The sequence below is a fragment of the Amborella trichopoda genome, chromosome 5 (assembly GCF_054954075.1).
Source record: "Amborella trichopoda isolate Santa Cruz 75 chromosome 5, AtrichopodaSantaCruz75HAP2 v2.0, whole genome shotgun sequence".
In the NCBI taxonomy this organism is placed as follows: Eukaryota; Viridiplantae; Streptophyta; class Magnoliopsida; order Amborellales; family Amborellaceae; genus Amborella; species Amborella trichopoda.
In genome coordinates this window covers 45,163,384-45,189,748 of record NC_142340.1, presented here as the reverse complement: position 1 = coordinate 45,189,748, position 26,365 = coordinate 45,163,384, and the positions used below count along the sequence as shown (strand labels likewise).

Below are 26,365 nucleotides of genomic sequence, written 5' to 3'. Positions count from 1 at the left end.
TGCAAGATACACTATTTTTAAGACTCAATTTTGTTTTATTCTCATATTCACACATCTCGATGTGAGATGATCAATTAGAGAGTTTTCAACATCAAAATAACCTAATATGATGGTTTTTGAGGTACATCTTAATTTTATATTTTAATTTTCTTTCAATAAAGCTCAGGCCTTATTTTTTCTAATGCGGTTTGTATAGAGTCGAGGCTCTAAACAATAAAATTTCAATATCAGAAATATTTGTGATAGATTTAAAATATATTTTTATATTTAATTATAAATTTTAAAACTTTTAAAATAGTGTAGATAGAGTAGATTTATGAAAAATTAAAAATCTTGAAAATTGACGGTCCAAAAGTGCGTTACAAGATGCACTATTTCCAGAACTTGAAATCAATTTTTTTCTCATGTCCATGCATCTTGATGTCAAGATGATCAATTTGAGGATATTTGAGCATTGGAACAATATTTTCTAGTGAAAGTTTTGAGGTGGGCTCTAATTTGATTGTTTAAAGCCTCGGCTCTACACAAACTTTTTCCATAGAAAAAAAAATGCATCCCTTTAATATTAATAAAAGAAAAAAACGGCCATATTGAAACACGCGCAACATGGACAATAACGTCTCTCATTTAAATTTGAGGACATAAAGGATATTCTAAAATAAAGTAAAGGGTAAAACTGGTCATATTCCCAATAAAAATCTTATCTGGAGTAACCATTTTAAAGTAATAGTGAGTTCAGTTAAAAAAAAGGTACAGAGTTTTTGTGAGTTTTTTTTTTTTTTTTTTTTTTTTTACAGAGTTTCAGAGAACAAAAATGATGCCATGGTCCATTGCCCTAATTTTCGCATGCAATTTATTTCGCTTTCTTTCTAAGAACCCCAATTCTCTCCTGTAAAAACCCTTTTTTTCCCCCTTTTTTATCCATTTTTTTAATTTTCTGGGGTTTTTTTAGGTATCTATAGATCACAGAGAGTGTCACTCTCTGTGTTTCTTGTTCTTCGCATTCAGGCTGTTTAATGATAGAATTAGGGTTTCGGTCGAGCTCCTTTTAGTTGGTAAGTTTCTGATCTAGTCCAGGGTTCAGTGTTGAGTTGTGCTTTTTGTTTCTTCGGCTTATGATGCTCATTTTTGGTGAAGTCTCTGCTAATGGTGATAGAAATGGGTATATATTACCTGGTTTTGTATATCGAAGCTACATTTTGTGGGTTTCCTGTGTTTTTTGAAGTTTTGGTTAAATTCCGGCTTTTTTTTGTGGGTCTTTTCCCATTTTCAGACTGTTGTTTTATCACATTCGGAGTTTATGTTGACTTTAGTGTGTAGATCCTGACATATTTTGGATCATTTGAGTGATACGAGGACTTATTTGGTTGTTTAATGTAGTGATCACAAGGATTCTGTTGGGGTTTTTTGGGGCATTTTCACTTAATGGTAACTGTCTTAATGGATCGTGCTCTGGTTTGGATCTTATGATGGAGCTTTAGGGTTCACTTTTGGGTTATCTGAAGTATTTTTCTTTAGTTTTAACTGAATGTGGGGATTATTTACAGTGGATCTTGCACTGCTTTGGACCCTGAGATCCAAATTTTGATCTTTTTTTTTTGCCGTTTTAGTTTCTGGTTTCTGCTTGGGTATTGTTCAATTTTTTTAATGGAGTTATTTCATCGATAATTGATCATAGCGATTGGATCATAGACTAGAATCGGTGTTAAGAGTGAAATTAAGAATTTTTGCAAGCTGATATGGTGTGTATTATGCTTATTTTGAGTTTTTTACAGCGTATCTTTTGTACTTTTTACTATAACTTGCAGATCTTTTCCAGTTTGGGTTTTGAGAGGACATTTTATCGTTCTTCTCCAGATTTCTTGCATGGTTGCTCTGTTGCTTGTAAATGGGTTTCAGTGGAAATTTGTGTGTTGAATTATTATCATTATTATTAGTTGCATGGGGACGAATTATTATTTTTACTATCTGTTGAAGACGACAATATTAACAGCTCTTGCGCTGATTTTATTTTTTCTGAAAAAAATTAGCTATTCTTTACTTTCTAACTCTTGATGAATTTTAATGAGCTGGGAAATGGATGTAGAAGATTTGGGTTTGTGGCATGTATTATAGCATTTGATGAAGTGAATTCATGTTGTTTTATTGCAGGTTGTAAGGGGCTTTTTGTGATTTCTGGTTTGTTTTAGCACAATGGGTAAATCTCCGGCCAAATGGCTGAAAACAGTTCTTTTTGGCAAAAAATCCTCAAGATCTCAAGCTTCAAAAGGAGCTTTGGTAAGTTAATCATGGGCTTTGTGTGCCTATACATTTTGATGATTTTTGGTATGGTTTTTTTCTTTTCTTATGTCAAATCCTCTCATGCCCATGTGGATGTGTCCATTGCCTTGTGAAACCTCTTTTTATTGTTTTTCTCTTCATTTTCTTCTTGGTATTCAGATTTATGCATTTCTTCTCAACTTGCAGATTATGATGGAATCTTTGTGAACTGGAATAACATGATGGAACTTGACTTATAAAAGAATAACCCGATGGAATTCTCATTAACATTATTTCGTCGGATATCCTCAATTGACGTTGCATTCTATTTGATTGTTTATTATTTTGCAATCTGTTCAACTTGTAGATTATGCATTTGATTGGCTCTTTATTTGAATCTGCAATGTGGTGTGAGTGTCTTTGCTGGGTTTCTATATAAAGTCATAAACAGTGAGAAAGAGTGAATGGATTTCTATTGCATGTGAAAGGTAAAAACACCTGTCCATAGAAAGGGAGAAAGGAAAACTTGAACTTTATGGGCGTCTGACAAACAAACAGCATGTGGTTATGGAGTGTGCAAAAGCAATATCACCTAGTAATGGGGAGAAAAAAAGCCAAACACAACAGGGAGAAACTTACTTCTATCCACCAATGACATGGTGTATACCTTAGCTTTTGTATCATGCATGGTCCTCTCTCCATATTATTTTTCTTTTAGCATGGATAAAACAATACACTAACAATTCCTCTGTATCATGATGGTGTTCATCCTTCTCTCTTACCACATTTCTGATTAATCTTTCAATTGTCATGTGTAGAAAGGTGAGAAAGAGAGGTTGAGTACTGGAAAGGGTTCGTCCATTGATTTGGCAGCTAACTCACCCACGATATCAGAACCAATTCCTGTCATCACTGACAGAAATGGACAGAACCTGGAGCCGGAAAAGTTAAACTCGGGAGGTTCATGCAATGAAGGGATCTCACAGCCTTCGAACCAAACTATGGGAAGACCAGAAGAGAGTTTAGCTTCTGATGTGACTGGCAATTTGGATAAAACAAGGGAGGTAGAAGCTGCAATAAAGGCACAGGCCGCTTTTAGAGGCTACCTGGTACCTCACTCTTTGACAAACACAATGAATTTCTATCTGGACTGCTTGATTTCCTTCTGGCTGTGATCTGTATTTCAGGGATTTAGTAAATTCTAAAATATTAGTTGTTTTTTAAATACCTCATTCTGCAGATATCATGCTAATTTTCTGGCAATTTCAATGAAATAATCAAATAAATTAGAATCTTTAATCAACCAGAAAAAAGTGAATAATTGTCCTCAACACTTGCCGCTGACTGTTACTTGTAGTTTGAACTTGGTGTAAGTTTGTGGCCAGAAAAGGTGTAGGGGGGGGGGGGGGGGGGGGTTTGGGGTTTGTGAGATGAGGAGAGGGGAGGCAGGGAAGGTGGTGTGTGGTGGGGGAAGGGAGGGTATTCTGGTTTCTCAAACGTTTTTAGGAGATTTTCTCTTACTACTTGTAGATCTCTGTTTTTATCACCTAATGTTTTTATTTTTTTATTTTTTTTTAAATTATATTTGGTGGCTTGGGTTTTCTATTTCTTATATCTATGGCTAAAATACTTAGAAATTCTTTTTTGCAGGCTCGCCGAGCTTTTCGGGCTCTCAAGGGTATCATAAGGTTACAGGCACTTGCCCGTGGGCACATGGTGAGAAGACAAGCTGTTGCAACTTTGCTCTGCTTGCATGCAATTGTGAAGTTACAGGCCCTGTTTCGTGGGCGAAAGGTTAGGCTCGTTGGTCCTGGATCAAAAAAATACAGCAAGGCCACATCCTCGGTAATTTTGACGAACCAAACTATGTGCTTAGAATTCTATATAGTCATTTCAATACTTGATCTCTTTCCTGTTTTGTGTAAATTTTGTGTGTGCATGCGTGCATGTGGGGGGTGGCGCTTGAGTGTTATATTTCTATTTTTCCCTACGGAAATGAACTTGCTGTTCTTGGATATATTCTGTGTTGTACTTGGTACAGCCTGTTAGCAGTGGTTACTGGTTAGTAGGCGGTTGCACAAGAGTGCTTATTTTTTTTTTGTAGCAGTACAAATTATGATATTTTTCTTGATAATTAATGATTTACTTTTGGCTGATTCTGATACTGGAAAATTTAAGAAGCACATAAAATGGTCACTTGGAGCCTGTTTGGATGGAAAATTAAGTTTTATCAAAAGTATATTACTCTACTTAAAATTAGAATATTTTGTATATTATTATTTTGTTAGTTATAATGTTGACACCATTATATGCATAACATAAGGCAGCACAATGATAAAAACACCTTCCTGAAACTCTATTTTGAATTCCTTCACTGTCATCACTAACAGGCAACATATAGTTGGTTTACGACGAATACAATTATTTTAACCTTGACATATCTCTGATATTAGCACATCTAAACTTGTCCTTACCCTCCAATTATAGCTACAATTATTCTTTACTCTTTCAGTGAAAGGTTTGTATGATATTTTTGTGCATGTATGCGAGTTGTTTGATTTGCCTTCTCTTCGATGGTTTCTCTATTTTTTGTTTTAGGATGCTAAGAAGTTCAACACCTCTCTAAGGACCTCCGCTCAAACAGAGAAATTTCTAGCGAATGCCTTTGCTCATAAGGTAAGCTTGTTCAACTTATTTACGATCTATTATCATAATAATTACCAACTTCTACAAAAAGTTGGTAATTAACATTTTGTGTCAATCAAAGGTTGTCATTCTTGCCATAAGAGTTATTGATATAAACTGCAAGCATTGTTGTGATTGACTGGATGTTGGCCTCATCTTGATATTAGTTAAGAGTTAGCCTTGATATTAGTACCAATAAGGTTCATGTACTTTTGGAACTAGTTGTGTATGTGATGTAAATGAGGACTGGAAATCACAAGAAACAGAATCGAGCAAGTAAAGCAACCCTAAGTCCTTCTTGCTAGGGCTCAAAGGCCTCTCCTTGTTTCAATAGAAACTTAATACAGAATTGCAAATATCTCAAAAACTTAAGAAAACGTCTTATTGTAATCCAAAATTAGGACCTCTCATTCTCTTAGTTCTTGTATCAGCAATCCTGAAATTCCACAACAGTTCCACAACAGTTGTAAATTGAAATTGCCAAACTTCCCCGTTTAACTCTAGATTACCCAAAGATCCATTTATTAAGCTTTGGGTTGCAATTTGAGGTTCAAAACGATGAGATCAGTCAAAAAACTTGTGGATCTTGATGAGAGCTTCGAAGTAAGCCTAGAACGCACAAACCAACAGTTGGGTGAAAAATTTCACTCTTTGGACTACATTATTCTTCCCAATTGGAGAAATTTCTTCTTCAAGAAGTGGATATTAATGGCTCCCAAATCGAAAAGTTTGTGTTTTGTTCTTGCTTAATTGGACAACACTACTAGTTAACAAAGAAGGAGCATGAATGAGGTATTGGATTCAATTGCCGAACTTCAAACCTTGAGGACAAGTTTTCTCTAACCAGGGGAGAATGATGCAATCTTCTCCCAAGGTTCATAATTTTTCACCTGGATTGTTGTGTTCGAGGGCTTAGCTATGTCAATCTCTTTATGTTCTTTTTTATGCACATTGGCAGAACTCAAATTGCACCACAAAGTATAGTGACGAGAATTTTATGGCATTTTGGGTTGTTCGCTAAATTTGGGATTTCTGATTTTGTGTCGAGGCTTTTTTAGAATTTCAGAATTTACTATAAGGGATGTTTTTAAGGGTATAGATATGTTTTAGGTGAGATGTTCTCTTTATTTTTTGGGATGTTTGAAATTTGGTATTCAGTTTTTAAGGGATCAGAGAGAGGGCTGGAACCCGAACTAGGAGCTATGATAGAATTAGGCTTTCTTGTTTAAGGGTATGGATAGGTTTTAGGTGAGTTGTGCTCCTTATTTTTTGGGATGTTTGGAATTTGGTATTCAGTTTTTAAGGGATCATATAGAGAGGCCCAGAACCTGAACAAGGAGGATTGGTGGATTTGCTTTGCCTCGCGTTCTTTTGTCTTGATTTGGTTAGCACTGTGTCCTACATCACTATCCATTAAACAGGGATGAGAATGGATTAACCAGCTTGGCTTGAATAGGTAAGGGCCCAGGCCACATATCTATTTTGTGGGTTGAACTTGGGCTTGAATTCTCAGGCCTAGCTGTTCAGGCCAGTCATGCATGGTTCAGCTTGGACCCCCCTCTTTTTCTTTAATTTGGGGGCATTATAAAATACATTTAAAGCTTTCAATGGTTGGTTCATTGGTGTTTGAATCCGAGTACTGATGGCTAGCATGCGTGTACACTACACCCTAAGATTGAAGCCCCAATCCACTAGTTGTATACGATTTTATTCAAAATCATATAGTAGGCATAACATTTGATTCATATATGGATTACATGAACTACCAAAACATATATGAAAAGCTCTCTCTCTCTTACATATAAATCGAATATCTTTCTTACATAGAAAACACAATCTCTATCTCTCTCCTAACCCATAAACCGAGCTGCTCCTTGTCTTTCTCAAACCTAGCTAGCTAGGGAAGGATAGTAGAGGACATGAATAGGTACATGGCGGATATGGGTTTGGTGAAAGAAATGAGATGGGTGAGGCTATTCTAGATTTTGTTGTGGCCTATGACCTAGCAATAGCAAACACTTACTTTTAAAAATGAGATGAACATTCAATAACTTATAAAAGTGGATCATATAAAAGCCATATAGACTTCTTCCTAGTTAAGAAGGTAGATCAACCATCTTGTAAAGACCTTAAGGTTATCCTAGGAGAGTTTGACTACACAGTATAGGCTTGTGGTTTTGAACATCTCTACATAAAGAGATGGAAGAAAAGTGGTGAAATTAATAGGTGACCAAGAACTAGGTGGTGGAATAAATGGATTTCTTTAGGGATAAATTAGCTAAAGAAGAAAAATGGTACTTGAGGTCAATTTATGTGGAATGAGATGGCTGACTATAGTAAGAAAGTGGCAAAAGACATTTTAAGAGAAACTAGAGGGAAAAGAAATTCCAATACGGAAACATGGTGGAGTGATGAGGTTCAGAAGGTCATTAGCGAAAAGACGTTTTAAGAGAGTATTAAGAAAGTGGCAAAAGACAATATTAAGAAAGTGGCAAAAGACGTATTAAGAGAAACTAGAGGGAAAAGAAAGTGGCAAAAGACGTTTTAAGAGAAACTAGAGGGAAAAGTGGCAAAGGACGTTTTAAGAGTTCAGACTGTATTAAGAAAGTGGCAAAAGACGACTTAAGAGAAACTAAAGGGATAAGAGATTCCAATACGGAAACATGGTGGTGGAGTGATGATGTTTAGAAGGTCATTAGTAAAAAATGATCGTGTTATAAAACTTAGTAATGTGATAAAAATGATAAAAACTTTGAAGAATATAAAAATGCTAAGATAAACGAATAGTAAGGCTGGCTAAACTTAAGGCATATGATAATCATTACAGTAAACTGAGAACAAGAAAAAGGTTAAAAAGATGTCTTCAAATTGGCAAAATGAGAGAGAAAAAGTGTAGGGATCTAGACCATATTAAATGCGTTAAGAATGAGGATCAAAGGGTCTTGTTGAATGATGAAAGAGGTCAATAAAAGGTGGAGAGTTATTTTCAAAAAGTATTAATGGCAAACACTATGGGAATACAACAGTAGAAGGACCTTTTGATATAAATGAGGGCGGAGGTCATAAAAGCACTCGTAGAATTAGGATATCAGAAGTGAAAGATGCTTTGAAGAGGATGAAGATATGAAAGGCTTTAGGACTAGATGGTATCCTGATAGAAAATTGGAAGTGTATGGGGGAGAGCGACATTGACTGGTTGACCAAGCTGTTCAACAAGGTGTTGAGAACAAAGGAAATGTCAGACGAATGGAGGAAAAACATTGTATTACCTATTTACAAGAACAAAAGAGACATATAGATTGTGCGAACTATCTAGGGATCAAACTTATGAGCTATGAAACTGTGGGAGAGAGTTATTGAGCAGCGACTAAGACATGAAACAAGTGTATCAAAAAACTAATTCAGATTTATGGTAGGGAGGGAGGTCAACCACTGAGTTCCTACTTAGGCAACTGATTGAGAAGTTTAAGGCGAAGAGAACAGACCTCTACATGGTCTTTATTGATCCAGAAAAAGCTTATGATGGAGTACCTTAAGATTTAATTTAGTGGGTGCTGGAAAAGAAATGAGTCTCCAATTACTATATCGACTTGGTAAAAGATATATGTGAGGGAGCGCTAACTAGTGTGCAGACAACTATTGGAGAGATGAGTGAATTTTTAGTGAGAATAGGTCTACATCAGGGGTCAATGTTGAGCCTATACCTCTTTGTGTTAATTATGGACGAATTAACTAGACTCCTACTAGATGAGGTATCGTGGTGTATGTTCTTCGCGGACGACACAATTTTGATTGATGAGACCTGAAGCTGCATCAACATAAAGTTAGAACTTCAGAGGGATGCTCTAGAATCTAAAGTTTTTAAAATTAGCGTGACTAACTATTTAAAAAAAAAATTAGCCTGATTAAGATGAGTATATGATTAGTAAGAATAGGAGTAGAGATGAGGAAGTAGTTAAGATTGATGGCCAAGAAAATACAAAAAAGAGTGCGCTTTCGATATCTTGGGTTGATAATCCAAGAAATGGAGAGATTGAGGAAGATGTCGAACATAGAATTAGAGCTGGGAGGGCAAAGTGGAGATGTGCATTCAGAGTTTTATGTGATCACCGAGGGGAGTTCTACAGGACAACTGTGAGACCAGCTTTGCTTTATGGGGCGGAATGTTGAGTGGTCAAGAAACAAGATACCCACAGGATGAGTGTAGCTAAGATGAGGAAGTTGAGATGGATGAGCGGCAAGACAAAAAAGGATAGAATTTGAAATGAATATATTTCGGAGAACTTAAGTGTGACTCCAATAGGCGATAAGATGTGAAAAAGTAAACTTGGGTGGGCTTCCATATGCAGCGCAAACCCAGTACCACATCTGTTAGGAGGTGCGAGTTGGTTCAAGTGGAAGGCTCAAAAAGGGCAAGGGGGTAGGCCCAAAAGGATACGGTTGGAAGTAGTGAGAAAATATATGGGGACTTATGGCCTCACTAAGGGATGGCCCTAGGTAGAGCAGAATGGCGGACCAGGATTCATATAGCCAACTCCAAATAGTTGTAAAAAGGCTCTGATGATGATGATGTGTCAACATCTAACTCAGATACAAGTGTAAGAAATGTTAATACAAAATTGGCCTTTGAAATATGACACTTCTGTATGCCATTCAAGAAGTGGGGTTTGTGATTTTAGGTGATATTAAGTAGTATTATAGTGAGGTTTCAGAAAGAAAGGTTAAGAAGAAGTGTCTAGGTTTCGAAAGTATCAGACACTGGTGTGGTGTAATTGGTGTAACGACACATGCAAAAAACCATGGACACGCGTGTCTAAGTTTCTAAAGTATCAGACACTAGTGTTGTGTTATTGATATTATGTTGTGTTATTGATATTAAGTAGTATTATAGTGAGGTTTCAGAAAGAAAGGTTAAGAAGTGTTTAGGTTTCTAAAGTATTAGACATTGATGTTGTTATTGGTGTAACGACACTTGCAATAAACCATGGACACCCGTGTCCATGTTCTCAGGCTTTCCTTACAATCATCTGTTCTTTACATAAAGCAATCCTACCCTACTAGTCTCTCTCTCTCTCATTCATCCCCACCATCCGCCCCGCCCCCGCCCCCGCCCCCGCCCCCGCCCCCCGCCCCCGCCCCCGCCCCCGTTCCCCTAACCCAACCAATGAATAGCACTGGCAATGCATGGACCATTGCCAAATATTTGTGTTTGGATTGAGCGAGAAAGAAAACCTTGGGACTTAGAGTAGAGATAGTTACGATCTAATAAGATCTCTTTCTACTCAACTGTAAAAACTGTGGGCTTCTCTCTCTCTACGCTTCCTCATCATAGCATCTACTATTGTAATGAGAGAGCCTTAGTATGCGTGTGGGGGGGGGAGGGAGGGAGTTCATATGGATTATTATTTTTGATAGTTTGTATAATAAGCATCATCATCCAAGCCTTATCCCAATTGAGCTAGCTACATGAATCCTGTTCCTCTACTATAGGTTCAGGACTAATGATAAGATGTGGCAAAGTCTTACATAGGCTGCTTATCTAATGCAACCCACCTCCTTTCCCTAGGCTTGGGATGGGTTAAGGGAAAGTTTAAGATCCTCACCCTTATTAGACCATGATAGTTTATATATTATATGTAAATATATGCTTAGAGCATTATATATTATATATTTTATAGGCAAACCAATATACAACTAGTGAATTGGGGTTTGCATTGTTAGTTTGCAGTTTGCACATATGCTAGTTATCGGTACTCAAGTTCGAATTCCATCGATCCCACTTTTAAAAAATTTCAATGCATCTTATAATGCCCTCAAAACTTAAAAAAGAAAAAACTCAAGTCTAGAAAGGCCCTCACCTGGCCTAGAGTAGTAATTGGGCTGAATTGCCATTGTGAGGGCCCTTGAAGCCAAACTTGGCCCAGGCCAACCTTGTGCATTCCTCTTCCTAATAAGAATATTTTGAAAACTTTGGTGTGTGAAATTTGGAGTCATGATTGGAGCATCTTTGAAGATTATAAACCAATAAGAACATTATCGCATAAAATAAAATGCAAGGAAGGACAAGTAGAAGAAACTTAAATACAAAATGTTACTTCCTTTTTATGTGACAGACGAACTAACTTGAAAGGGCGCTGTAGGGAACAGCATTATTATGATTTTTTATTATTATATGATATAGCATTGAATTCAATATTTAAGAGATGTGGAGTGGTTCGTATTCTTCATTATCTGGTCTTTGGAGGACGGTTTGGTGGTATAAGACGGTGGTTTATGGCCCATATAATGTGGTGGTTGGGCTAGGTTTATGGGGAGACCTTTATGTAGGAGCTGATGGGAGTGTCTTTGCCGTGTGGGCAGGGATTTTAATTCTTAATATTAATCTGGTTTTCTCTTGAGAATTGTGGTAGTGGTTAGTTTTCCACAAGTATGGGTAACTTTAAATAACCATATGTTGGAAGGCATTTTTATTTGGTCTAATAACCTCATCTATTCAGATGAGCAAGCTGTTCTCTTTTTTTTAGGTGGTAAACTGATGTTCTACAAAGGTCCACATTAAGACTAGATGACTCTTGACCTCATTAACGTAATGGTAGGTATGGGCTGAGTGAAACCTAAACCATTTGAATTTGAGAACGTGGTTGGTAGATGCTCGGTGTTGTTGCTTCTTTATTTTATGTAATAAGCACATCGACTTGGTTTTATAATCTGACCAAGCTGGGCTTTTTTTTGTTTTAAATTATGTTGGTGGACTTGTGTTCTTATAAAGGCCGCATTGTGACCGTTGTTTGAGAACTCCCTTATCTTATTGGACATGATGCCACAGAGTTGGAAGATGGTAGGCGATGGTGGTGGCGAGTCCTACTAGGTGGAAGTCTAGGGCAGGGTATTGGCATGTCTGTTAGTTATTCTTACTCAGAATATTGAAAGCCTGGAATTGGGAGGTTTTTGGCGATCTCATTGGAAAGGACAACTGTTTTGCTAGATGAAGTAGTTGGACAAGATGTTAAGAGCAACTTTCCCATTGTACAAAGAGATATACCAGAGAGCCAAACTAAGGGAGTTTTGAACCTGTGTGGCTGGAGGAGAATTGGAGGCATAATTCATGATCAAGATGTCCAAAAGAAAGAAATAGGGATATTGGGTTTTGTAATCAAACGCATTGCAGGTGTAAACACATTCCCTTGTTAAAGAAGTGGAAAGTGGTGCTAGATGAGCTTGAAATGATAGACAATGTTATGATGGATTCGTTCAGGAAGTTGAATAAGCTAAATAGATTGTGTAAATGCCAAGACTCTTTACTGTGGTTGGAGAATATGATCCAAGAGCAAGAGATGTCTGGTAATGTGTTCGGTTAGGAGGTAATGGTTCTCATGGGTGTTGTGCTAAGTTGTGTTATAAGGGATGGCATAATTACAATTTTTAAGGAATTCTTTTATTGGACAAAGATCAATCAGGGGGTGAGTGCTACTTATACCTCTTTCGGTCATTGGTGCAAGCTGCTGAATACATTTGGGACTTATACAAAGCTAAAGATGAAACTAAAAGAAGCGAGGGAGGGAGAACACTTCATATACAGTTCATATCTCCTCTCTCCCCCATACCAACTTGCTGTACTACTGTTTTAATTGTTCACATGCTGGCTGGATGCAGTTGAGAACTTGTAATCCAATTTACTAAAAGTGGTTGTTTTGGGCAGTTGTGACTCAACAAATTTCGTGTATAGAACACTTTCTTGGTTAAATGATCCATTCTTAAGAATCCAATGCTTTGTTTTCTTTAGTAACATGCTCTTTTCTTTCCCACTTAAGTTCAATGCATACTTCTTTATTTTACGATCACATTTCATTGCACTTGTTAAATGTTTCTATTTTAGCATATATCATTGCATTATTATTATTTTTGTCATTGTTGCCCTTGTTACATTGATAATGTTCAAAAGCTAGTGAGTGTCTGTCGCACGAGATTGTGTAATGACTTGTGTACAAGTATCTGTTCATTATTTGTTTATTCAATGCATCTCTTATTGCTTGGCCTTGTTCCTTGCTATTAGCTTCTGGTGAGTTCAACCATTGCAGCACCTCTACGCATTCAATACAATGATGCCAATGCTGCATGGCTCTGGCTTGAACGCTGGAACACTATTCGCCTTCGGGAACCCCCTCTTAAACCAAAGAAGGCCAATGATGCAAAGCCTCAACCTCCCACCAATTCAGTGAGGACCAAGCGGGGTGTGCGAAGGATTACTTCAAGCCCCGATCCATCTCCAACCCATGTTGGTTCTGAGCCTGAGAAGCCAAAACGTACCTTAAGAAAAGTCACTACTCATTCAACAGAACCTGTATCAGAAACCTCCCCTCAAACCGAGCTTGAAAAGGTGAAGCGAAGCCTTCGAAAGGTCTCCAATTCAGTCCCTGAAGCTCCTCCTTCTTCTTTGGATTTGGTCGAGGCTGAACCTGAGAAGCCCAAGCGAGTCACTAGAAAAGCACCGATTCCAGCTCCTGACACGTCAGAAAATATGGAACCTGAACTTGAGAAGAAAACCATAACAACCACTCCTCCTCGTCAACTTGAAAAGAAAACCATAACGTCCAGTTCTCCTCCTCCTCTCCAAGTCGAAACCCAAGCTGCAAAACCGGCAGATGATATACCTGATTGTTTGCATGCAGAGCAACAAACAGTTGAATTGCTTGAAGTAGTACCCTCAGTTTTAGTGGAGAATGAGGCGCAAGCAGGGACGAATGGGGAAATGGGTGTCAAGGAAGAACAAGTAACTGTTGAGAATACAAAGACTAGTCGGAGGAGGGCCTCTCTTCCAGCTAAGGGAGAGTATGGAGAAAATGGTTTGCAAAGCAATAGCCCCAATGTTCCTAGTTATATGGCGGCCACTGAGTCGGCAAAGGCAAAGCTTCGTGGACTGAGTTCTCCAAGGTTTAGCACGGAGGGTGGAGAGAGAAATGGTGTAACCAGAAGGCATTCACTTCCTGCTGGTGCTGTCAATGGGAAAGTTAGTGCTCTGTCCCCAAGGACTCAGAGGCTTGTTCAAGCAAGTGGGAAAGGTGGAAGGGGCGACAGGTCTTTGCTCTCCTCTAGGGATGGAAATGGTGAGAGTTCTTGCCTAAATGGATAAAGTTTTTATTTTTTCTTTTGTTCTTAAGTTCTTATTAGATCCTAAGTCCTGCTTTTTTTTAGTTCTTGTTCTGTCTTAAATTGTAGCAGTATTTGTCTTCCTTTTTTTTTATATTAAGTTCTTAACAGTTGCTGTTGTTTGTGTTTGGTTCTTGTTCTATCTTAAATTGTTAGAACTTCTTTGTTTATGGTCTTTCTCTATCTTAATTAGGTACACCGTTTTTTTTCCCCTTTATTTTGGTTCTTGCTTTATGGAAACTAGTTGTCACCTGAACAGTACATGCTAAACAAGTATGAAAAATTAGTGCTAGGAAAAATGTCGTTGGAGTGGTAATTTGAAGGCATGAAAACATGAAACATAGAAAGATGAAACGAAACATTGTTCCATGGAATGGGTTTTCTGTTTTATTTTGGTTCTTGCTTTACCTTAACCAATCGCAGTTCATAATTCACGATGCTTTTAGATTTTGCTCTGTCTTAAGTACACAGCCCTCTTTGTCTTTGGATTTCAGTTGAGAACTCAGGCCGTGGTTATGTAGTGTTAAAAACAAAATAAGGATTTCGCTCGAGTACTCAGGCCGTGCTTATGTTGTGTTTAGAAACAAAATTTTGGGTTGTGGCCCCGTCTTCAGCAAGGGATTCAGCAGCAGTATTTCTTTCCCTCCATGCATGTCTGAAAGTGACCATCATCGTGCTAGTGATGTCAAAGATTTGATCATATGTGGGCTCTAGCTTCTAGGGATAGGGGGGCTTTAAAGATTTTCTGCGAGTCTTGTTCGACGGAGAGGGGAGACCTCCATTCAGGCTTTTAAAGCTTGAGGCCTTGGAGGAGGGCAGAAGCCAGTGTAGGAAATTGACTTGGCCCCATAACCCGGCCCTGGGCCAGACGAGTAACTCTAGCCGAGCCCAAGTAACTCGGCCCGAGTTGGGCATGTTCTAGCCAGGCCAAAAAATGGTTAAAAAATAAAAAATCTGAAAGAATATGAAAAATATGTTTAAAGTAAAATTATAGAAAACACATTTAAATGAGGTTAAAAAAGTAGTGAAACATGGAATTTTGAAAAAATCAAATTTTGACTGGGGGTATTTTATAAATAATCCAAAAAGAAGGGAAAATGTAAAATAAGTATTTATGGCCAAAATGCTTCCCAATCTTTGCCAAAATAATAGAAAACATAAAAAAAATATTACAAATAAATTTCTTTTTTTCTTGACGTTTTAGAATTTTCTTTGACCTTTTTTTTAAGATCCCGAGCTTGACTACCAAAATTGGGATACTTGCGCTCGCCACCCCTGGCGAACCCGAGTTACTCGGGCGAGTTTGGGTTGGCTTGGTCGAGTAGTCAAACATTGGCCTCCGCTATGGTGGAGTTCACAGTGCCACTGGAACTAGAGAAAGAGGTCTGCGCTTGACCATCTCTACACCTCCCAATGCCCGAAGGTCCCTGATGGCCTAAGGATCAACCATCAAAATTAAGTTTTTTATGGTTTAGATGAGAGAGGCTTCCAAAAGTTCGATCTTTTTTTTATTCTTGCTTTCTTTTTCCTTTTTTTTAAACTAGTTGCAGGCCCATGCTTTGCAAGCAATGGTAGGAACACAACTAAAAAATGGGAAAACTGTGTCTCAAACCAATCTAAATGTGTTTGGAGACCCACAGCTATAAGATTTTGATCGGATAGTTAGGAGTGATCCCTCAACAATGTCTTGGAGTAGCGCCAGTTGTTTTTGTCAAGCATGATTGATGTGTGACATTGTTGTTGGCTCTCTCTGAGCCGTCCAATGAAAATGTTGGACAGATTAGGATGGTTTCGTGTATCTAGATACATAAATTCTATGTGTGTGGATACACATAGAAAGCTTGCGCCTAAAGTATTGGTAAAAGGTAAAGCACTAAAAATATGATAATTAAATAACCAAGAAAAAGCGTAAATAAAGCCTACTATAAGAGTTCAACTTGCTTTTGGGTTTTGATTGATAATCTGTTTCGCTTTTGATCTCCTCTGTGATCAAGTACTTCTCTCCCGAACCAAAAATGTATGTAAATTTGTCCCTCTGCCTTCTAGGGGTACACTAATTCCCTATCTTGTCGCATTTATTTCCCCCAAAATCCTTTTCTTCTCCTTTCACTCACGAAACTATTTGTTTTCTGGTTTGTGCTTATAAACTTGTTGCGTTCTTTTTGTTTCTTTTATCAATCTTTAACATATACATATTTTGCATAAATGCAGAGAAGGTGTTGGTTCAAGCAGAGTGGAGAAGGTAATTTTATGGAAAATGACTTTCAGATGCAAGAAGCCAGATCTTCTCTTCACCATGGTAACAGTCACTAATTCGCTGCTGAGCTGTCTTATTTAAAGCTGTAAAATTCTCTTGTGAAAAACCTGAAATCTCAATAACAGTTTGTGTGGTGTGCATGTGATCTCATTTATATTTCTAGGGTTTGGGTTTTGTGATTATGGTGTATACTACAGTTAAGAGGCTTGTTTTGGTGGCGGTTTTGCATTGTCTTTGATTGTTTGCCTCCCCTTGTTTCTCACAATATTTCGCAGACTCTTGAGTGAATATCAGCTCGTGTTTCTTGTATTTGATCGTTTTCATCATTTGCTTAATCTTATGTCAATTGGATGCGCAAATGCCTCTCTTCCTCTCTTTACAGTAATTTGATTCCATTCTAGGCATTTTGCTTTCAAGGACTCTGGGCCTATGCTTTGTATTTTTGAGCATGCTCTGTGATGGCTATAACCTAAATCATTGGTAGTTCTTTATACTGCATTGGATGGTCTCCCTCAATGCTGTCTTATGCTTCCGTTTTAGCTTTGAACCTATGATACTGGGCCCATGGGGCATGCTCCATGGTGGTTAGCCCAAATCTTGAATGTCCTGTGTGCTGCATTGATGGGTGTTCTCTCTCTGAGCTACATTAGATGGGTCTTCTCTCTCTCTCTCTCTCTGTGGTTTGTTACACTTGTGTCTTCTGCATTTCAAGAGTAAAATGTTAATCAGGAAACCCTCTACACTGTGTAGCGCTAAATAGGTAAACTCTTTTAACTTTTGAGATAGCAAAAAGCTTACATAAAAAGTAAAAGTAACCTTGCCATCTTCTTTTCTTCAACTTTTTATTCATAACCTTTTCTCTAAACAGTGGCTGGGAGGTAAGAAGAGAAGTAGGTAGGAATGGGGGCAGAGATGGGTGCTGATGAGGCACAATACTTTTCCCTCTACACAGACAGCTTTGCTTTCACATCCAGCAAAAACATCTTTCTATAGTTGCTTTCATGCCAAGCAAGGATCTCTCTCTAATAATCCTCCCTTCAAACCTCTCTCTGGGGACCTTGCATTCAATTTCAAAGTTACGACAGCATTCTGGATGGTAATGTTAGGAAGGATGTCAGTACTAGTTCTTCGGCAAAAATCCCTTGCAGCACCTTGTGTTCAATTAAAAAGGATAAATGACTCTGCTTTTAAAACTGTAGATCTGAAGGCCCAGAGTTATAGTTAAGGTAGGAGCTATTGTCTAATAAAATTGATGGTGTTTTGGGCGTCGTCAACGCCATAGAAATTGGCAGCTTGATTCACAGAAAAAGGAAATTTCTCAAAATACCTGACAGATAATTTTACAATACTCATCAAAAGCTACATGATCATGATTTGGGGATAGTTGTTAATATATAAGATGTGAAATAGTGCATCTCTCGCAGGTCTTCTGATAAGTTTCCCACTAAAATTTCTATCAAATTGTTTAGAGGAACGAAAGGCATGACAAAATTATGAATTTCTAAATTTCCAATTTATTCCTCCGTCTAATTGGGTTATATATGAACTTGCTACGTAACACTGATTTGAATGATAATAAAATGGAGTTGCCATTGATACGAGTTTCGAGTGAGATAACAAACTTTCCTATGCCATTGATACGAGTTTCGAGTGAGATAACCAACTCTCCTATATATGTATATGTATGTGTTGATGTATGTATGTATATGTTGGTCTAAACTACAACACATGCTCGTCCAAGAGCTCACAGAGTTGCATGAAGAGGATAAAGGGACATTTTTATTTCAGGAAAGGATACCAATAGATCACTGGTGAATGTGCATCAACTTGAACAAATGGTTGATGATCGGATTCGACAACAAACCTTATTGAAGCCTGTTTCTCTCCAAGAGACAATTGTCGAAGACAAAGGTTTTCTTGAGGGCGGCAAGACTCAAAAAATCAGACGGAGTTGGCATTTCATCAGAGTGACCAGAAATTGCAATGTTCACAGAGTCATCTTGCTCTCAAAACACCTCAACCATAGGCTTTGAGGTCCTCTGGATTCGGTTCCTAGTAAATGGCAGCAAACCTAGGTCCTATGGGTACCTGCAATATGCATACCACCATGTCATCTTCATCTTGACTTGAGCCCTTATGATATGAAAGTATAAAGGAGTGTCTAAGAACCTTGGCTTAGACTTTGACTTGCCAAGATCTTGAGCTCGGGTCAGAGGCTGATTCGGCCAAGTGGACCACTTGACTAGGTTGAGTCTCAATTGAAAAAGACTAAGAATTTATGGAGAGTCAAGCTTGCTTGATTTTTAGGGTTAGTCATATAGACCCACCACCATATGGGTCCCGGTGACTCGGACAAGTAGGAGCCCATGTCAAACAAGTTTCTAATAACTGGTACAATGATTTAGTTGTTCAATCAACTACATTGATTCAGCATGGAAATAAAAATGATGAGAATGCTTTTACTTCTAGAGAGACTGTAAATACAATATGATCCATATGTGATCGTAAGAGCAGCAATCACCATTTGGCTAATCGCCATCGAATCGATGGAGGTGATAAGAGAGAGAGAGTGGCGATGTTCCATGCAGTTGATATGACATGTTTGGTGGGACCCACTCCTTTGATGGGAGCGTGATGATCTCGTGGTCATGTTGTTATTATGAACATATGGATCTTATTATTGTAAAAGTTTGTATAGAGCCGAGGCTCTAAACAATCAAATCATAGCCTACTTCAAATATTTCACTTGAAGAGGTTGTTTTTATGTCTGAATACCCTCAATTGATCATATTGACATCAAGACGCACGGACATAAGAAAAAAAAGGATTTCAAGTTTTGGAAATGGTGTATTTTGTAACGTATTTTGGATAGTCAAATTTCAAGTTTTCATAGATCTTTTGATCTACACTATTTTTTAGGATTTAAACTTTATAAATAAAGATAAAAATAGATTTTAAAGCTATCACAAAGATTTCTAATATTGACACCACATTTCTCGATATAATTAAAAGATATGCTCTAATTTGATTGTTTAGAGCCTAGGCTCTATACAAAAGGCACCCTCTTATTATATGGATGGAAAAGGAATATGGAAACGCATACTATTGCAGTCATAGCAGTAGTACATCTATAGTCATCACTGTAGTACAGGGTGACCATTTACCTTTTGGTACAAGGATGTCTTTAAGTTTAAGCATCTGTAAAATTTAAAGGGAAAAGTTTATATAGAGCTGAGGCTCTAAACAATCAAATTAAAGCCTATCTCGAAAATTTCATTAGAAGAGAAATGTCATAGTTAGAAGATCAAATAGAGCCTACCTCGAAAAACATACCGAGAAAAACAAAATAAAATCCATGAAAAAGGGTTCAATCTCCTGAACCTGGAACTCTTTATCTCACATGCAAAACCCCTCAATTTGCCCCAAAAGAAAAAACAGAAAGAGAGAGAAGTATCCAAAATAGAATTTTTTTATTCTCATTGGTTTCTCTTAAAAAAATAAAAATAACATTCCAAAGGAGTGTTTAAAAGATGGGACTGGTGGATGGAGCCAGTCACCTCCCAATCTTGTGTCTGATCAGCTGATGGACGAGCCATGGTATTTAGAAGAAGAGAAATAGGGCCAAAAAAAAAAGGAAAATTTGGGGGATGAAAAATGAAAGGTAAATGAAAGAGAATTCCTTTTTTTCATTTTTCATTTCATCAAATAGGAGCATGGATCCAAAAATTGTGGTTTAGATCTTATGGAGTATTTAAAATTGTCACCCTTGTGTTTTATTGGGAAAATAGATATGAAGTAAAGAAAAATTGAAGAAGGGAGCAATTGAAACAGTATGCTCCCCAGGGAGAAGGAAACCATTTCAAATAGAGAAAAGTGCAAAAATTTTCATGATATCAATAGGCTTATAAATTCGTCGAGCCAATTAAGCATGGGACTGCCGGTGTATAAACTGATTCCTGGTGCACTCACTTTCTCCAGAAAAGAGGCCACAAAACGCCCCTCTTGACCTCAAAAAAAAAGGCTGTAAAAGCCCCTCTTTTGGTCCTGTCCTTATATGAGATTCATTTTCCCCATATTTGAATCCCATTTTTAACCACATTTGATCAAAACTTACACAAATTGATCCCTCTTATACTACGAAAAATCGATTTTTTAGTTAAAAGTTGCTTTAATTTTGTTATCAAATTCTCTCCTTTTTTTGAGCCCCAAAACTAGATTTGCATTTCTTGCAATCTCTCAAGGGTGCAGTTTGCATACAAATGCATCCGTAGGTGTAGAGGTAAAGTGCACTTTCAATTTTTATCATGGTATATAATTTTGATGTAAAATGTTCTTAGGATTATCTCAAAATCTATTGTTATATCTAGTTATAAAATTTTAAATTTCAAAATTAAAATCAAGTAGATATATGAACATATGAAAATCTTAAAATGGACGGTGTAGATAATATGTTGTAAAATGCACCATTTCTGAGACTTAAAATCTTTCTATTTTTCTATATAGTCATACATCTCGATGTCGTGATGATCAATCAAATGGTTTTTCAACATTAAGACTACATTTTTCGATAGATTTTTGAGGGGCATCCGTAGTAGCTTATATAAACTTTTTCCATCTAGCAAAATCATGTGTAATTTGATTCCAAATTGCGTTGGATCCTTTAATATGCTCTATTGGTTAAAAAGGCAAAATAGAAGAATTTGAAAGTCTAAATTTCTAGGAGTTTCTAATTCCCTTTATCAAAATTTATTTATCTCATTGTTTCACTAAATATGTGCAAATTTGTTCCAATCTCTCCCAAAATATTCTTATCACAATGATAGACAATTCAGTCTACTCAAAACCCAAAATCTCTAGTGATATTTTATTAGTTCTTAGAAGGCAACTAATATTTATTGTGGATGAAATCATGTTCATGTGGGTGATATCATTTCTTAACACAAATAATTTACCAAAAAATTATAATACATCATTGATTAATTTGCCTTAATTATACTAAACAAGTTACCATATTATATAAAGGGATTGTATAATGAGACCATTTATCTTTGGTATAGGTAAGTCACAATTACTTATAGTCATCCGATATGTTATATAATAACTTGGGTGTGTCACAAAGTTTTTGAAATTTTATTTTGAACTTTGAGCTTGGTCAATTAAATAAATACAACCACCCAATTTCACACCCAATGGTGAAGATTAGTTGTGACCTCCTTGTACCAAAGGTAAATGGTATCATTCTATTCTATCCCTTATAGAAATACTCCTAAACAAAGAGTTATAGAGTAAGAATGCCAAGTATCAAAATAATATTTAGTAAATTTATAAAATACTCTATAAAATAGTGTGGAGTAAGAATGCCAAGTATCAAAAGAATATTTAGTAAATTTATAAAATACTCTATAAAATAGTGTATCCTAACAATCCTTTTAGTCTTACTCCATTTTGTAGAGTATTCCCTCAACCCCTCAATTTTTCTTATACTTCATGCTATTACTAGACAATATATTATCTTTTTTAAGGGTGCTTAAATAATCAACAATGGCATAGAATAACATCATTCGTATGAGATTTGACATCATGCAATGAGATGACATCACCTAGATGAAATATTAATTATTTCTTTTCCAAATACTAATAAAGTTCTATTGTATTCTCAAGAAATATTTGTTGGTCTCCTTAAATGATATCATTCACAACAAAATTATTTCACGGAGCAAGAGCAACAAGTCTCCAATATATATAGGGAAAACACTAATTTTATACTATAAAAGTAATATATGTATCAAAAACCTGGAAGGTTGTTTGACATTGGAAAAAACTTGCAAAGTGATCATCCTTTGGACATGGAAATAAAGATTTCACGTCCTAACAACACGCACCTTATAATAGTACATTATTTGGATTGTCTATTTTAAAATTTTGAAGTGTATATTTATCTAGCTTGATTTGCTTCATTTTTTGTTTTTAAAATTTCAGATTTACGGCGAAAAAAGACTTCCAGGTTATTTAAAAAAAAAATTCCGACACAAATACTGCATCTTTTGACAAAGTTTGAATGTCCACCTTACCTAAATCATTTAAATATGATATCTTAATTATTTAAACCACACGAATGGATATTTAATAAGTTAAATGAACACAACATTATTGGATGAGTGGCCTTACAAAATTCAATTGAATATGCCATTTTTCATAATTCATCTTATTCTTAGTGGTGAGTTCTAGGACCCCTTCATCTCACTTGAGTGGGTGCCTATCATGGTGTGCTCTTGTAGGACCTCTATTGTATATCTACTCCCTCGGTTAGGGAGAACTTATTTAACCTAAAAAATTGGGAACCGCTTAAGAAAAGCAAGATGACTATCTTAAAAAGAATAATTTTGATTTTGAGTTTTATTACGCTTAGATCTGCCCTCCAAAATCCAAAAATTTGTCGGTCTTTGTAAAATATTGAGATATTTTTTCTTTAAAGTGCATAGAGAGTTTTTACATTGAAGTGCATGGAGAGCTTAATATGAGGAATTATTTTATGAAGGTTAGTCTGTTGAACCAGTGTTTCAAAACTCGACAAGTTGAATCGGACTCACCAGGTTTGACTTGGGAACCGGCAAGGGCTTGCCGGTTCTAGCAATACACGGGGAATCGCTAGTGTCTAGAGAGAATCAGGCGATTCCCAACAATAAATTACCGATTCACAACAATGAAACACGGGTGAACAGTATTCATCACAGGAATCATCGATTTTTGTCATTTTTTGATTTTTTTTTGCTTTTTCAGCTTTGTAATCGAATCTTTCAACTTTTTCTTTAAGATTTTTAGCCTTTTCAATCGATAAGTTGTAGTTTAAATCAACAATTTTGATCACAAATCGGTGGATCTTTGAAGAACAAGGCGTCAGTGTTAGGGTTCCACCATTTCTCTGATTTCTCACAAAATTGGGTATTATTTTTTGTAAAATATGAGGGTTATTGATCTTAAGAGTGTTATTTAGAAGTTCTTATTTATAAATTGCGAGTATTTTGGTCCATTACATCTCAGATTTGGATTTAAAGCCACGGGTGCAGAAAAACAGGTAAGAACTGCGTTTCTTTTTTTTTTTTTTTTTTCTGCCATTCAATCCATTTTAGTCAATTGTTTGCAAATAATGTGTTAATATTATAAAGTGTTGATTCCTTATGATATTTTTTTATCATAACATATATTTTATTTGATGAAATTTATTCGATTTGAGGTGGATTTTCGAGTTGGAATGACTGATGTAAAGTGGGTATATGAAGAACTGCATTTTTTTTAAAAAAAAATTTTGATGATTGATTTATTCAAGAAATCGTGATTTTTTGAAAAATTGTGATCAGGTTTTGATTATCATGACGAATTAAACTGTATTTTTAATTTTTATTGCTAAATTTTTAATGCAAAAAAATGCATGTTGATAAATTATTGATGCAAAAAAATACATGTTGTTAAATTTTTAATGCAAAACTATATTTTTTAATTTTAATGCATGTACGTATATGATTGATAAAGATTTTCGATTATGAGTCACAGTTTTGTGAATAACAGTTAGATTTTTTTTTTTTTTTTTCGGCCAAACTACAAATATGAGACAATTAAAGTACTATTATGAATTATTTTAGAGGGTTTTTTAAGTTAATACTGTAATTCAATTAATTTTTGGTGTAATTTATCGGATTAAGCAATTTTTATTGCTCGATTTCGGATGAAGAGGAGTTGTGGCTGCGTTTTTTGAATTTTTTTTTGCTGATCGATTTTTTTGAAAAATCGTGATTTTCTAAAAAATTGTGACTATATTATTGTAATGGCTATATCATTGTAAATATTTTTTGTGCCAAATGTACTTGTAGTGGCATTATGGATGACTATATTATTGTAATGGCAGATAGAGACTATTTTTATCTATAATATTGCACAAATAAATTATTTTTGTCAGTAAGAACTAATATATTTTGCCAGTAGAAGTATTTTGCATTAACAACAAATATAACTTCATGAACTACCCCTACATATTATCATTACATATGGCGATTATTTTTCATGTTGAATTGTCAGGTTAATTTTTAACCATTTACATATTAAAACAGTTGAACCATGACAAGATCTAGGGAAGATGCTGCATGGCAACATAGGGTCAGACATGATCCCAACAAAAAAGATAAAATTATTTGTAATTACTACCAAAAAGTGATAAGTAATGGGGTACATAGGTTCAAACAACACTTGGCAAAGGTTAAGGGATATATTTCTACATGCAATAATGTCCCTAGTAATGTAAGAAAGTAGATGACGACATTTCTGAAGGCCATCAAAGGTAAAAGAATTGCAAAGCAGCTGATGGATGAGGAGATAGCTGATTTATATACGCCATCGAACGAGAATGATATAGAAGAACGATATAATAATGACTTGGAGATGGCCACAAGAATGAGTTTATAGAAAACATACTAAAGGGAAAGCGGATTTAGAATGCCTGGTGGTTATGACATGGGCATGCATGGTGGGCCTAGCTCAGAGATGCATGGTGGGCTCAGCTCAAAGATACATGGCGGGCCCAGCTCGAGCGTGCATGGTGGGCCTAGTTCGAGCATGTATGGCGGGCCCAGCTCGAATATGTATGGAGGGGTTGGTGACAATATGTATCAAGAGGAACCGAACATTGAATAAAGTGTTCTTAGCTTATCTAAGAGTGCCAATATTGCAGGTCATGGTTGTATAAACCCATTTCTCTCAAAACCTAAGTCACAACAGATGACCTTTAAAAGCATGGTGAAAGGTACGAGGAACATGTTGGGCAGATACGTTGATAAATGGTTTTACGATAAAGGGATCCCCTTTGATGCAGCCAATAGCCTATATTTCCTACCTATGGTCAATGCAATCCAGAGAGCCGGGCCCGGGGTAAAACCTTCGACTGCATATGAGCTAAGTGGGCCAATCTTGGATGAAGATGTGGAGGAAGTTATAAAGTTGATTAAAGAATATAAACAGAGTTGGCCAATAACAAACATTACTCTCATGAGTGATGGTTGGTTGAATAAAGTTAGCAAAAATGAGTTTTTTAACTTCTTGGCCTATTCCCTAAAAGGTCGTATCAGGGATAAAGAAGTATGCAAACTTCTTGGTACGACTATATGATCAGATAGTGGAGGAGGTGGGAGATAAGCATGTAGTCCAATTTATTACGGACAATGCGCGTGCATGTGTTTCTGCGGGCAGCAAATTGATGGATAAGATGAAGCATCTAGTATAGACCCCGTGTGCTGTACACAACATCAATCTTATGTTAGAGGAGATTCGTGATATCAAAATTGTGAAAGAGACTCTACAGGAAGCGAGGTTGGTGTCAAGATTTATATATAACCACTCTAAAATCTTATTTTTGTTCAAAGAACAGTCTAAGAAAAAGGAGATAATCAGGCATGTCATAACCCGCATTGCAACATATTACTTGGATGTAGACTTCATTCAGGAATTTGAAGGTGCATTAAAGATATTGTTTACCAGTGAAGAGTAGTTAAATGATCGCATCTTGAAGTCCAATATCGGGTTAAAAGTAGACGGCATTGTCTCAAATAAGAGGTTTTGGTCTCGATGTTCCAGTGTCGTAGAGGCCATTGTCCCTTTGGTCACGGTATTTAGAATGATGGATGCTGACAAGAAAGCTACCTTAGGCATCATTTACGAAGGTTTTGAGAGGGCCAAATCAGCTGTTGGGGAGAAGTATAGTTTTGCTAGTAAAGTGATCGAGATTATAGAAAGAAGGTGGAACACCAAATTTGGCCATCCAATTCATTATGCAGGCACATATATATTTATATCATTAGAATGTTTAATTCTAAATTATTTTTTTTATGAAATTTTAAATAAAATTTCTTTATATATGTATTTTCTAGGTCACTACTTCAACCCAAAATTTTTTTATTTAACACCTGAACATCCCCACAAGATTATAGAAGGGGTCAGAGACATTATTGTTAGGCTGGAGAGAAGCCATCG

The 26,365-nt window shown here is 36.4% G+C and overlaps 1 protein-coding gene across 3 annotated transcripts; it reads left to right on the top strand.

The window, feature by feature from the left end:
* The first annotated feature begins 746 nt into the window (after window positions 1–746).
* On the top strand, window positions 747–16,707 carry LOC18431979 (protein IQ-DOMAIN 31). Of its 3 annotated transcripts, none has more exons than XM_011624210.3 (7): window positions 747–1,055; window positions 2,152–2,277; window positions 3,078–3,368; window positions 3,910–4,104; window positions 4,858–4,935; window positions 12,998–14,048; window positions 16,303–16,707. In XM_011624210.3, exons 2-7 carry the CDS (start codon window positions 2,194–2,196, stop codon window positions 16,335–16,337), a joined length of 1,734 nt encoding a protein of 577 aa, XP_011622512.1. In that variant the 5' UTR covers window positions 747–1,055; window positions 2,152–2,193; the 3' UTR covers window positions 16,338–16,707. The 3 variants fall into 3 exon arrangements, with proteins under 3 accessions (XP_011622512.1, XP_088724411.1, XP_011622513.1); XM_088868285.1 differs by having other exon boundaries at window positions 747–1,162; XM_011624211.3 differs by having other exon boundaries at window positions 747–1,428.
* The last annotated feature ends 9,658 nt before the right edge of the window (window positions 16,708–26,365 follow it).